The sequence below is a fragment of the Talpa occidentalis genome, unplaced genomic scaffold (assembly GCF_014898055.3).
Source record: "Talpa occidentalis isolate TD23 unplaced genomic scaffold, MPIMG_talOcc4v2.1 talOcc4.10, whole genome shotgun sequence".
Classification (NCBI taxonomy): Eukaryota; Metazoa; Chordata; class Mammalia; order Eulipotyphla; family Talpidae; genus Talpa; species Talpa occidentalis.
This window is the reverse complement of record NW_023600993.1, coordinates 41,468,744-41,482,561: the sequence shown is the minus strand read 5'-3', so window position 1 is coordinate 41,482,561 and position 13,818 is coordinate 41,468,744. Positions and strand designations below refer to the sequence as shown.

Below are 13,818 nucleotides of genomic sequence, written 5' to 3'. Positions count from 1 at the left end.
CAAGGTCAGTTCATTGTCTTTGAGTTCACCCTAAAAAAAGCAGTACAGACAGGACAGGGCTGCAAAAAGCTCAGGTACCAAGAGGCCTCCATGGATGGGCCTGGCATTTGAGCCTTTTCATAGCCCAGCCCTCTTTCCATTTTTTCATACTCCCCCACTTCTCAAAGGCTCCCGTCAGGCCCAGAGCTGGTGGGATAATCACATTGAGCAGAAAAGTGACAGAGCCCCTAGAAGCAGGCCAGTGAGTAGGAAGTGGGTGGCCATGACACTTACCCCTTTTGGGCTGCTCCAAGAAAAATTGCTCCATGCCTTTCCCCACAGACTATTGTATTACATGTTGCTATTTTCTGATATCAGAAAATGCAATATAAATATAAAATATAATTCAGTGTTAAGAACCAAATTGATAACCTAATTTGTATGAATTAATACATTCATAATGCACATGCATGTAATACAATATACCTATTAATATATGCATGTTAACTTGTAATGTATGTGTTACAATATAACATAAATGTAAAATACAATTCAGCATGTGGTAAAAACCAAGTAGTTAGAATTCTTTGCTAACTAGATCTCTTTCTCCATACACATATATATAATATACATATGTTACATGTTTTACACACTATGTACACTATGTTACATATATGGTACATTTTTTAAATTAATTTATTTCTGAAGGGATCTAGTTAGCACTTTTTCCAAGTTGGTTTTTACCACATAGTAAATTATATTTGGCCAGACTAATTCTTTTCCAGCCAAGATCCATTAAGCCCCTTCTCTAATTTTTCTATCACATCACCCACCTGCTTTTCATCACAAACAGTGTTTTCCTGGTCTTCCTGCCAAGAAGGGTGCTTACCTGCCAATCCAGGGCCTATTTTTCACCTGCATTAACTGTTGCTGCCACATAGGGTACCAGCGTGAGCAGGCAGTTAAAGCTGCCGGGATTCTCCACTGCCAGAAGGCTGCACCTCAGGACCTAATGTACTTCAGAAGGACTGTTCCTAGAAAAGAAGAGTTTCCTCCTGCAAAGTCGCAGTGGACTGGGTACATCAGACCTGGCTACTAACTCACAGCTACTCACTGTAGAACAGCCCACAATGAAAACCAGGGAAACCCCAACAAGAATAATGGTGGGTATTTATGGAGCATTAACTATGTACCAGGCACTGTGCAAAAGCTCATTTAAAGTATTTAATATTTATTATTTAAATGTATTTAAAGTATTTATCATCTCATCCTCTCTAGAAGGTAGGCATAGGGAGTTTCTCTTGGAAGACCTTAATTCATTTTTAAAAATTAATTAATAATTATGATACTTTCTATATGACAGACACTGTTCTAAGAAGCTTTACAAACATTAACTCAATTAATCCTCATAGCAGTCTTACTATTATCCCCTTTGCAATTAACTTGATTTTTTTTTTAAAGATTAATTTATTTATGCATACAATAGCCGGGGCACAGGCCAGAGATGTGGGGGGTGAGAGGATCTACCAGAGACAGAGTGGGGAACAGAACAGGCAGATTGACTGAAATACACTGCTGAGGGGAGCAGCAGGCGAGACAGAGAGGTCTGCCTCGCCATGTGGGTTTCTCTCTGGCCGGCTGGGGATCAAACTCGTGCTGCGGATTGCTTCGTAGTGCGGTGCTTAAACCCTTGTGCCACCAGGGATGCCTAAGTTGATATTTGTGTCCCTTCAAAACTCATAGGTTGAAACCTAACCTCAATGTGATATAGGTCTTTATAGGCCTTATGAGATGATTATCTCTTAAGGCGAGCCCTCACAAATGGGATTAGTGCCCTTATAAAAGAGACCTTAGAGGTTCCCTCATCCTTTCAGGCATATGAGGACATTGAGAAGACAGTGTCTATGATCCAGGAAGCAGAGTCTCACCAGAAATTGGATCTTTTGGTAACTTGATCTTGAAACTTCAAATCTTCAGAACTTTGAGAAATAAATTTCTTTTGTGTATAAGCTAGCATATTTTGTTATAGCAACTCAAACTGACTAAAACATCCATTCAACAGATGAGATGCCTGAAATATGAGATGCTCAAGGTCCATGGTAAGTAAATGGCAGAGCTGGGATGCCTGTTCCTGCCAGCAGAAGCGTAATGCAGATACCTCAAAGTAGAAACATGTGCACATGAATTGGCAAGGGTATAGGAAAATAGGCACTTTCAGTCAATCCACCAGTTCTGTTCCCCACTCTCTCTGGTAAATCCTCTCACCCCCAACATCTCTGGCCTTTACCCCAGTTCTTATATGCATAAATAAATAAATCTTTAAAAAAAATTGAAAGCAATATGACAGTATTTAACACAACTTAAAATGCCCCAGTCTGGAGGCAATACCTTAGTGGTGTTGGTGACAGAAGTGGGTAGAAGCTTGAAAATTTGAGGTAGGGGCAATTTATTTGCCTTTAACCAATTTATTTGCTGTGGTTCCAAGAATGTGGAAAGAACCCCTTGCTTTCATTCTCACTAATTCTGCCTTGGCCCCTGATGCAGAGAAGAGCAGGGAAACTAAAGCCCTACTCTACTGAACACCAAACTGTGCTCCCCCAAAGTTCATATATCAAAGCCCTAATTCCCAGTAACTCAGAATGTTACTGAATTTGGAAATAAGGCCTTTAAAGAGGAGATTATGGTAAAATGAGATCATTAGGGTGGGCCCCAAACCTATGACTGATGTCTTTAAAAGAGGGTATTATGACACAGGTTTATGCAAGTAGAGAGGAAAGACCATATGAAGACACCACAAGAAGGCAGAGAGGGAGGCTTCAGAGTAAACCAGCTCCACCAGTACCTTGATTTTGAACTTTCAGCCTCCAGACCTCTGAGGGAAAAATTAATTTCGGTTGCTTACGCCACACAGTGGGTGTTTTGTTATGGGAAACTATTGGGTTATGGGAAAAGTCATGATATATTTTTGCTTGAAAAACATAGAAAAAATACATCATGATTTTTCCAACAACCCAATACTACACCTCTTTTTCTGGCTGGAGTACCAGGGAGACTCTAGGATATCAGAAAGTATTGGGGATCATAGAAATGAGATCAAGAAAGACAGCCCAGAGTATTGTATATGAACTATTGGGCTCACAGGTATAGAGCTGACCCTAAAGACATACCATAATCTTTATCAACTGAGCTAAGGTAGTCCAGGTCCCTGGCTGATCAGTGGGTGTCCCATTTGTGGAAATGATCCAAATAACACTGCAAATGCTTTCAAACTGACTTTGGAACTACAGCCTGACTTTGGAATTACAGCCCACAACACACAGACTGAAACTTGTAACTTAACCTTCTGGATTACCTGCTAAAATTAAAAATAACAATAAATTATTCCAATTCCATTTGTTCAGAAGAGTATACAATCTTCATGGACTTGCTTTTGCATCTTTGATAAAAATCAGTTGCCCAGACTTGTATAGGTGGGTTTCTGGACTCCTGTTTCATTGATCTCTCTGTCTGTTTTACTTCCCCAATACCAATAAAGTAGTAACAAATTTAGTTCTACTTTTTACTGTTAAACAATTGTAATTCCAAAATTAGGTGGTATGATTCATGTAACTTTACTCCTTTCAAAATCATTTGACATATTCTAGGTATTTTACCTCTTAATATAAATTTTAGAATCAGCTTGTCTGTAGTTCACTCCTTTTTATTGCTGTTTACTGATTTTACCATCGAGTGTGATATGGCTATGGGTTTGTCATTTATGGAATTTATAATACTTAGTTGGGCTCCATTTATTCCTAGTTTTTGGAGGGTTTTTATCATAAATGGATGTTGGATCTTGTTGAAACATTCTTGAAATAACAAATTACAGTGATTGAGAACAGATCAGTGATTGCCAGGAGCTAGGAGTGGGAGGGGGTGTGACTGTTTCTTTTTGGTGATGGAACAATTCTATATTCTGATTATGTTGATGGCTACATGAACCTGTACATGAGATAAAATTCTGTAGTACTACATATATAAAGAGCATATAAAAACTGGTGAAAGCTGAGTAAAGTCTCTGAGTTGATAGTTGACAATGTGTGAGATATTAATGGGCAAAGCTGGGTAAAGGAAGCATGGGAATTTTTGAACTATTTTTGCAACTTCTTTTAAAGTCTTTCAAAAGCAAAAAAAAAATGTAAGAAAAAAACGAGCAAACTTTTGATACTTAACAATATGGATGACTCTCAAAAGCATTTTGCTAAAGAAGCCAGACACAAAAGAGTACACATGGTGTAACTACTTTATTTCAAGTTCTAAAACAGGCAAACTATAATAAGAGGATGGAAATCAGATCTGTGCTTGCCTGTAAGGTAATGTGAGGGGAATGACTGAGGTAATTTTCTGGGGTGGTGGAAATAGGTGTTCTATTGTGCGAGCATTAATACCTTGATAAAACCTTGCTTACCATGGAGGGGCTGGGGAGTCAGTCAAGCCTATAGAGGTTGAAATCTTTGAATGGGGCCTCCCTGGTGATGCAAGGGGTTAAGCACCACAATATGAAGCAATCCGCAGCCTCTGCAGCACAAGTTCGATCCTCGGCCGGCCAGGGAGCAACCCACATGGCGCAGCAGACCTCTCCTGACTTGCCCGCTGCTCCCCTCAGCAGTGTATTTCAGTCAGTCTGCCTGTTCTGTTCCCCACTCTGTCTCTGGTGGATCCTCTCATCCCCCGCATCTCTGGCCTATACCCCAGCTCTTGTATGTAAATAAGTATATCTTCAAAAAAAAAAAAAAAAAAAAAGAAATCTTTGAACAAAGGATTTTCTGATGACTGACAACCCAAATGTGCCCATAACTTCAGAAAGATTTAATTCTGAGAAGGAAAAGGTCTACTGAGCAAATGAATATAGACTGGTTATTAAAAAGACTTGGATTTGAAATTTAGCACTTTAATCTTTCATTCTTAAACAGAATGTCTTTCATTCTTAAACAGAAAATCATGCCTAGCTTTTCCAAACTGGTCATTTACAGAGTTGAAAGGAAATCACATCTACCAGGGAATACACCTAATGGGCCTGAAATGTCCACAGTTATTATTTAAAAAGAAAATTCTAGACTGAGGTAAGCTGAGCTCTGTGGAGCCACATTGCCTTTCTAAGTTGGCTATGAATTAACTGCAGTGATTCAGTGTTATCATCTTTTTTTGACTCTCCATGTAAACGTGGCCCAAGAATTTTGTCCATTCTCTAGAACACAGTTCAGATTCTGACATCTCTTTGGGTCATTGTTTATTCACCTGAAGGTCCCCTTTTGCTTTGTAATGTTAATGCTGAGATCTTTTAGTGTTGGATGGTGTGAGAAGTGACTCACATTTTCAGTCTAAGGAGAACCCAGGAGTCCCTGAAGGCTGACAACTCAAATCCAGGGTTTTCTCAAGGATGCTGTAACTGGGGTTTCCTGCCAAGGACTAAAGGATCTAGGTGCTAGTGGCAGGTAAGGGAATGTGCAAGGTCTTGATTCCATCCTAGAGACCATCTTTTCTTTTCACAGATAATGAAGCAGAGGTCCAGAGATTAAAGACCATCTCAGTGCATTTGTTCCCGAATTTATATCATAGCACTAGCTACCCTCTAGCTCCAGGTCCCTATGTCTGACCTGTGTATGACCAGTCATTTAAACTCAGTCTGTTCAGAATGGATTCTTGCTTCCCACCCACTCCCAAGCTCCTCGTGCCCTATCCATCCAACAACAACAAAAAATCTTCCTCAATTCTTCCCCTTCCCTCACACCAATCTGACTCCAATCCCAAAGAGATCTCAAGACAGTCTCTACCTCTATCTGGAGGCTGCTCCCAGTCCAGCTCTCTTTACCAAGGTCTCTCTTGGGGCTCCCTGCTTCTGCCTTCATCCCCTTATCTCTCATTCTCACTCAGCAGCCACACTGATTCCTACAATCCAGTCACTCCCCTGTTGTAATGGCTTCTCAGAGCCCTTAGCTTAAACCCAGGCTCTGAGTTTGCTGTTGGGCAACCTGAGCTCACAGAACTATTCTTTGGAATTTCTTGAGGACAAGTGGGGCCTGAGGAAGCTCCCAATAGCTCCATGTAATCTTCAAGGATTAAGCTAAAAGCAAAGAGCAGAAGCTTTCAGAGACTGCCTCTACAGTCCAGAATTTGACCACACAAGACTCTCTCTAGATACAGGTTGTTGTAACCTTCTCCCAGGCAGGACCCCAACTTCTGCAGTAGGAGACAGTGAGAAAGGACTCCCCTCTAGAGTTGGATCAGCTAACATTCATGCTGACTCATTTGCGTCAACAAACCGATCTCTGCCTCAGTTTACCCATCTGCAAAACGGGGATAATACCAGTAACACTAGTTACCTGGGAGGGTTTCTGTGAGAATAAAATGACCTATGAAAGCACTTACCACAATGCCTGGCACACAGTAGGCGCTTAATGCGTCAATGAAAGCTCGCGTTCGCATTCTGAGGAACCAACAGACACGACGTTCCAGGGAAGACTAGACTCACTGCTAAGATGGGAACCCCTTTCACTGGAGAGGATAAAATCGCTCCTTGGAGCCCAGAGCATTTCAGCGCTGGCAGAAGGCCGGCTTAACTCTGCAGCTGCTAGTCATGCTCTGCTCTATGAGCCTGACTTTCATTTTTTGTGGAATCTGACTTTTGCCCTCCGCCCCCTCATTCCATCCCTTCAAGCAGCACTAGCTAGAAACGTGACCCCGGCGTGCCTGTCAACTCCCTCTGGCGCCCGGCAAAGTTGATTAGAGCCGCCCCAGCGGAGGGGAGGCCGGGCGCGGGCACCACTTCGCCCCGCCCCTCGGCCCCTCACCCGAGGAGGGAAGTAGCGGGGCACGCCGGCGCCGCGCCCTGCCATTGGCCCGCGGCGGCGAGGGAGGCGGGGCCTCACACGTCCGCGGCCCCGCGGTGTTGTCGTTCAACTACAGTTAGAGGACACGGTCAAGATGGCGGCGGTGTCTGCGCTGGTGCGGAGACCCCTTCATCAGGTAGGCGGCTTCACGGGCGCCCCAGGGCCCCGCGCGCTCCCTGCCCAGCCTGCATGTCCTCTGAGCGCCCTTCCTCTCTCCCCGCTAGGTCTCCGGGCTGCTGAGGAGGCGCTTCCACCGGACCTCGCCCGCGGCACTGCAGGTATCTGGCCTGGACGACGCCTGGGGCGGGGTGGGTGGGTGCCCGGCGGTCCCGGCGGTGCCGGCGCGGGGTGGGTGGGCGCCGGGGGCGGCCGCGAGCGCGGGAGGCGGCCGAGCGCCCGGTTCTGCGTGGGCCGCCCCAAACCAGTCACGCCAGCGTGTGACTCCAGAGAGGCTGATCCGGGTCAGACGAGCAAGCTGAGGAAACTAGACTGGACACTTCCTCCCGCGCCCGCCCTTTTTAATTTTGATTGTGGTAAATACACACAACATAAAACTTAATCATTTTAAAGTCTATTCAGCGGCACTAAGGACATTCACCCTACTGTGCAGTCACCATCATCCGTCTGCAGAACTTTATCAACACCCCAAACAGAAACCCTGAACCCATTAAACAGTTAACTCCTCATATCCTTATAGGACCTGGTTACCTCTATTGTAGTTTCTGTGTCTGTGAATTTATTCTAGGTAACCTCCTAAACGTGAAATCATACAGTATTTGTCTTTTTCTGTGTAGCTAATTTCAATTAGCATAATGTTTTCAAAGTTCAAGTCTCTTGTAGCATGTAGTAGGATTTCATTCCTTTTTAAGATGTAATATTATTCCATTGTATACATATGCCTCATTTTATCTGCCCAGTCATCTGTTGATGGACATTTGGATAATACCCATCTTTTGAATTTGAATGATGCTGCTATGAAGGTTTGTGTGCAAGTATTGAATTCCCTGCTTTCAGTCTTCTAGCTGTACATCTTTAAAGTGCAACTGTTGGATTATGATCATCTATGTTCAACATTTCGAGTTCTACCCTCCCCCTTTTTAACTAGAAGGTTCAACCAACTTTGTGGTAAAATAACAACTCCTGTATCCTGAAGGCAAAGTGTTTGGCAATGCCTGGCACCTACTGGTGCTCAATATGTAGTAGTATTTAGGCTTACTTGGCTCACTGTCCCATGCGTGGAAATAAAATTTCAGTGTTCTTTGCACTTAGGAAACTGGTTATGAGCTGGTCTAGCTTTAGCTTTGGTGCACGTCAGGGAAGTGTTGAGTAAGCTCATTAACACATCCAGTCAAGACTGATTATGAGTGATAGAAATGTTACTTTTAAAATTCTTTGAACTTTTAGTGAGAAGCCTAGTCAAGTGATAGTTTTTATATTGTATGCTGTGGGCAGCCTACTTAATTATAAAGAGAGAATCTCAGTAGGTTCTTAAATAATCCTGTAGTTTATTGACAGTTTTCCCACACCTGTGACAGGTGACAGTTCGTGATGCTATAAATCAAGGAATGGATGAGGAACTGGAAAGAGATGAGAAGGTATTTCTGCTTGGGGAAGAAGTTGCACAGTATGATGGAGCATACAAGGTAACTAAGATAGGTGAAAGCTATCCAAAATTGAGGTGGCTATTCTATCCCCAGATGTTCTTAAAAGTAATGAGGTTAATAATTGTAGGTTAGTCGAGGCCTGTGGAAGAAATACGGAGATAAGAGGATCATAGACACTCCTATATCTGAGGTAAGCCTTCCGTCAGGAAGCAGACCTTTGAAGGGCATGTCTGTTAAAGTATACATTGTTAAAGTAATTTTTGTGAATTTTTACTTATGCTTGCGTTTTACTTTATAGATGGGCTTTGCTGGAATTGCTGTGGGTGCAGCAATGGTATGTATTCCTCTTTATGAAGCTTATCCAGAAAAATCTCTTTCATTCTGACCTTTTAGAAACATTGAATATTGGAGGAGCAGAGCGGTTGTTTGCCACTCTTCATTGCTGCCTTTTGTGTTTCTAACATCTATAATTTTGATTTGACAGGCTGGATTGAGACCCATTTGTGAATTTATGACCTTCAATTTCTCTATGCAAGCCATTGACCAGGTTATAAACTCAGCTGCCAAGACCTATTACATGTCAGCAGGCCTTCAGTCTGTCCCCATAGTCTTCAGAGGGCCCAATGGTGCCTCAGCAGGCGTAGCTGCTCAACACTCACAGTGCTTTGCTGCCTGGTATGGGCACTGCCCTGGCTTAAAGGTGGTCAGCCCCTGGAATTCAGAAGATGCAAAAGGACTTATTAAATCAGCCATTCGGGATAATAACCCAGGTTAGCAAAGTGACTCTTGGTTCTCTTTTGAATATTGAAAAACTAAAATGAAATCTGTGTATGGAAGGAACCATCAAAGGCTCATGGTTAGGCTTTCACATAAAAGGTGTTAATGATTTAGAGAGAATAGTGAAAATAGTAAAAATGTGGAGCTTTTCCTGATTTCTGAATATAAGGGGGGCAGTTAGGTAAAAGACATTTACTGCATACCTACAATGGTTTAACCTCTAGATAAAATTAGGATTGATAATACTACAAATGTCAGTACCTACTACCCTGTGGGCTAAACTAAATGCATGAATTTGGGGCTTCATAATCAACATGGTAAAACTTTCCACAAAAATGAATGAAATACTACATAAAAATTTTTTAGTCACACATTACCTTTGTTTAAATATTTTTATTTTTCAGTGGTGGTATTAGAGAATGAATTAATGTATGGAGTTCCTTTTGAACTTCCCACAGAAGCTCAGTCAAAAGATTTTTTGATTCCTATTGGAAAAGCCAAAATCGAAAGGCAAGGTAAGAGTATAGAATTAACCATTATTTGTGATCCAGCCCCTCCATTTATGTTGGTGAAATTTAATCCAGCCATTATTGCCCCTTACTTTGACTAGGAAATTATAGGATGAGCTCAAATTAAGAATGTATCATGCCCTGATTGCTCATACACTTGTACTTTTCTAAATCTCAGTCCACTAGATCTGTATTTTATTTCTTGAAAGGCTGCCACATTCCTTATCTCACCAGGATGAAGTTGGGCTGAAGATTTTACAACTGAACAAGAGCCATAGCTGGCTGCATCATCTTTAGTTCAGACCTGATCTCTAATCTGTCACACTCTGTTTCAGGGACACATGTAACTGTGGTTGCCCATTCGAGACCAGTAGGCCACTGCTTGGAAGCTGCAACAGTGCTATCTAAAGAGGGAATTGAATGTGAGGTGAGTGGACATTCACTTCTTCATAGCAAATAAGAGAGGTTCCTTTTAAACTTCAGGTTCAAAAATAGGAGCTCAAATTCTGTAACAAGCTATATAGAAACTTGCTTTGTCAGTCTGCCTCCACAAGAAGCTAGAAGATGACTTGCTTTTCAAACACTTAGCTTTATACTACTTAGGTCCTAGATCCTTTAAAACTGCTTTTGCAAGTTAAGGCCTTGGAGCTGGGGATTGGGAGAAAGAGAAACAGAAATCAGCAAGACTTAACCCTTTCATATCTAGAACCTACCACTTCATAGTTACATTTGGGCAAGTTATGTACTCCAAGTCCAGTTTTATAAGCTGTAAAATGGGGATAATATATTTCCCCATTCTCCCAATGGGACATTGGGGTAAATGTGAAAATTACATCTAGTGAAGTATCTGGTGCATGGAAAGCAGTCAAATGTCAGTTACTATTTTGAAGAGAAGGAAGTCAAAGCTAGCGAAGGATAAATAAATTCTGTAAGTTAACAGAGCTGCTATGATAGGATATATATTTTTGTTTTAGTTAGTTTCCCTTTTTACCTTTTGTTCAGAAATAGACAATTAGATTTTTCTAGAAACAGTAACAGGAAATAGAAAGGATATAGTATTGTGGAAATAAGACTATTTGTGATGCAGTGGCTCTGTAAACTTTATTATGTTATCTGTTTAGGTGATCAATTTGCGTACCATCAGACCAATGGACATTGAAACAATAGAAAACAGTGTCATGAAGACAAATCATCTCATAACTGTGGAAGGAGGCTGGCCACAGTTTGGAGTAGGAGCTGAAATTTGTGCCAGGATCATGGAAGGTATTTCAGAGAAACTGGTTTTAGATTAGTTGAGCTGTCATAAACATTTTATACCTGGATGTTGGATAAAGACATCAAAACATAGAGGTGGCCAAATGACTTAAATTTTCAACTCTGTGAGTTTGGCATTTTTCTCCTTTAGGTAAATGTTTTTAAAAGCAAAACCAGAACGATCCCCATAATTAGCACTCTTTTTCTTAGGTTTTCTCTTCTTTGGGCAGCCATACCTCTTGTGTCAAGATAGAAATGCTCAGCTGGCTTATCTTGTCTTTATCTCAGTCGGGCCTCCTTCTCTTCTAGGGCAAGCATTCAATTTTCTGGATGCTCCTGCAGTTCGTGTCACTGGTGCTGATGTCCCTATGCCTTATGCAAAGATTTTAGAAGACAACTCTGTGCCTCAGGTGAAAGACATCATATTTGCAATAAAGAAAACATTAAATATCTAGTTTGGACTTGAATTTCAAGTCATTGGAATTTACTTAAAATACTTGCTGACACTTTACCTGAATTGTACTGTAATACCATATGACTCAAAGTTATCTCTAAAGCAGCAACACAGGTGTTTTTGTACTGGGAAGAAGTGTAAATGTGCTTCTATGTGGAAAAACTCCATTCTCCTTTCCTAGGCTTTTTTTTTTTGTCTGTTACAGTGACCATGTTCTTTGATAAGACTAATGTAAAATTTTACCCTTGACTAGAAGGATAAGATATGAAGGTGGCAGAGTAAGATATATCCCAAAAATGTTGTATGTAAAATAAAAGCATATAATCTACATTTACTGTTAAGTTTTTTTTTTTTTTTGATAAGGAATAAAGGAATTCCTAACTATGAAGTTTTTACAGTCTTGAAATAACAAATGTGGGGTGGGAATCTTAAAATTCTATTAAATTAGTGCCACCAGGAACTAATCACTAATCATCAGTCACCTAGACTGCATCACACAACAGGAACTTGTCCACACACTCTTCAAAGGTCTGGTTATAAGAGAGTTCCTTCCAAATTAAAGCAAAATTCATGTCAGGTATTTTTCCCATTGTCAAAAAAAGATGATAAATACAAGTGATCCCTAACTTAAATAGTAGGATGGATTGTTAGCTCTTATTAAAAGGGAAAACATGACAAAAGAAAACAGAGAGGACAGATGGGAAGAAAACTTCAGAAATACTGTATGGATCTATTCTCTGTTTACATCAGTGCTACAAAAGCTATCATTTAAAATACCAAGCCAAGCTAAGACAACACATTTTCTTGGTTTACTTTAATAAAAAATACAGTTGAACATTTATCACAGATTACATGAAACTGTACACAATGACATTCTGCATAGTAACCAACACTGATGGTGTGTAATTGAATTTTTAAATGGATTATTTATAATCCTTTAAAGTGCAATTTATTTAAGGGTTTAAGCAAATCATAGGATAAAGGATCTTTCCTATAAATGAGTAATATTACAAAGGTGATGTATTTGGGTAAATCTTTCAAAAATCAGAATTGATTTCTATAGATACCAAATTTACTTGTATTGTAATAATAACTCCCACACACCTCAAACTTGACTTAATTGCTGAGGATTAAGAAGATCTAGTTGGCAAGAGTTTTTTCTGATGTTACCAGGTCTTGTCTGTTTAATACATTCTAACTAAAAAGAACTATGAGTCTAGAGTAGTTGTCTTAGCAGCCCTGAGTTCTATTATCATAATGGCATTCCTGTTAGAACATACAGAATGTTACAAGCTTCCCCCATTCTATTTATGGGGAAAATGAACTCAGTTGCATCTCTGACTCAGTGACATAACTATGCTTCGGGCTACAGTGTTAATGTCTAAGATGAAATTAAGGTAGCAAAAATGGTAATTACCTAAGAAATAACTGGAAAATGCTTTAGGATAGAGAAATGAACTATGAGAAGAACACGGTTCAATGAGCTGACAGGTTAGAAGGGACTACAACACACAGGCCGTTCACTCTGACTGAATGTTGTCATTGTTTTTGTTATTTTGTCTTTCCTTCACTTGTGAAAATACTGATTTCAATATGCTGCTGCCCCAGGATGCCCATCAGAGGATGAACAAGTCTCCTTTAATAAAGGAGCAAAATATTTCCTAAGGCAGCAGAGCCAGCCTGTCTTTATTCTACTTGAAGAAAATTTCCCTCTTGAAAAGCCTCATAGGTAAGCCTCTGCAAAATGTGGCTGTACTGGCTCAGCAGTTCATCCAGGAAGAGGGTACCTGGGGAGGGGAAGAATAGAACTTCTCCCCCCAAGTGTATACACAAAGCTTTTAGCTGATCTTGGGGGCACTGTGATCACAGGTTTCAGCTTTCCTCAGAGTTCCCTTTTGGAAATTCTGGATGGAGCTGAGTAAGGCCCCTCTGCTCATGCCATTCACAGCCTGGGGCAGGAGCTGTGTGGGCGCCTCTGTGCTGGCAGGAGGCAAGGGAGCTGCTGGTGGTGGAGGTGGAGGCGGAGGTGGAGCAAGTGGAGGTAATGCAGATATCCCTGTGGAGGAAAAGTGACAATCAGTACCATCTCGCCGACACCTTTCACACACGCTACTATTCAGTCCTTGGCAGAATGTACTTTGCTGAGATTGAAAGTGTTCTTCCTCAGGGGACCAAGACACCCAGCACTATGGTTTTTAAAATACTAAACAGGAAAGCTAGAAGCATCAAGGGGAAATTAAATAAAGGTTGACATTTCCCCCAAGTAACAGTCAAGTGAGAAAAGACTGAACAAATATCACAGGCTATAGGAAACTACACAGTGACATCCTCTCATGAGGCTCTAACTCCATTTTCAAATTTTAGTAATGGTC

The 13,818-nt window shown here is 41.0% G+C and overlaps 3 protein-coding genes across 11 annotated transcripts in view; 1 reads left to right on the top strand and 2 right to left on the bottom strand.

Moving 5' to 3' along the window:
• The window catches only part of KCTD6 (potassium channel tetramerization domain containing 6), a 134,127-nt gene extending 127,317 nt beyond the window's left edge, over window positions 1–6,810 (bottom strand). For 3 of the 5 annotated variants that reach the window (XR_008551791.1, XR_008551792.1, XM_054695043.1), the window contains exons 1-2: window positions 6,388–6,810; window positions 869–1,013 (exon numbers count right to left, since the gene is read on the bottom strand). Coding sequence is in view for 3 of the 5 variants with exons in the window: in XM_054695043.1 (XP_054551018.1) it covers window positions 869–918 (50 nt within the window). In the remaining 2 variants the exon portion in view is untranslated. Of the gene's footprint in view, window positions 1–868; window positions 1,014–2,367; window positions 2,716–6,341; window positions 6,361–6,387 lie in introns of those variants that run through there. The other 2 variants (XM_054695052.1, XM_054695047.1) reach the window with 2 other exon arrangements.
• Window positions 6,811–6,867: 57 nt separating this feature from the next.
• Window positions 6,868–11,828, top strand: PDHB (pyruvate dehydrogenase E1 subunit beta). Its single transcript, XM_037491762.2, has 10 exons — window positions 6,868–6,984; window positions 7,073–7,126; window positions 8,384–8,491; window positions 8,580–8,642; window positions 8,751–8,786; window positions 8,937–9,222; window positions 9,634–9,744; window positions 10,074–10,165; window positions 10,860–11,001; window positions 11,302–11,828. Exons 1-10 carry the CDS (start codon window positions 6,943–6,945, stop codon window positions 11,445–11,447), a joined length of 1,080 nt encoding a protein of 359 aa, XP_037347659.1. The 5' UTR covers window positions 6,868–6,942; the 3' UTR covers window positions 11,448–11,828.
• Window positions 11,829–13,120: 1,292 nt separating this feature from the next.
• Window positions 13,121–13,818, bottom strand: part of PXK (PX domain containing serine/threonine kinase like) — a 72,449-nt gene continuing 71,751 nt past the window's right edge. For all 5 annotated transcript variants that reach the window (XM_037491737.2, XM_037491747.2, XM_037491729.2 and 2 more), the window contains one exon: window positions 13,121–13,502. In XM_037491737.2, coding sequence (XP_037347634.1) covers window positions 13,285–13,502 — 218 coding nt within the window. In that variant the 3' untranslated portion in view covers window positions 13,121–13,284. The remainder of the gene's footprint in view (window positions 13,503–13,818) is intronic.

Bases quoted from the DNA above. Each gene is read 5' to 3' on its own strand.
- PDHB (XM_037491762.2), top strand. From the start codon at position 6,943: ATGGCGGCGGTGTCTGCGCTGGTGCGGAGACCCCTTCATCAG. The intron at 9,745-10,073 runs GTAAGAGTATAG...ACTCTGTTTCAG, and splicing joins AGCCAAAATCGAAAGGCAAG to GGACACATGTAACTGTGGTT. The intron at 10,166-10,859 runs GTGAGTGGACAT...TTATCTGTTTAG, and splicing joins AAGAGGGAATTGAATGTGAG to GTGATCAATTTGCGTACCAT.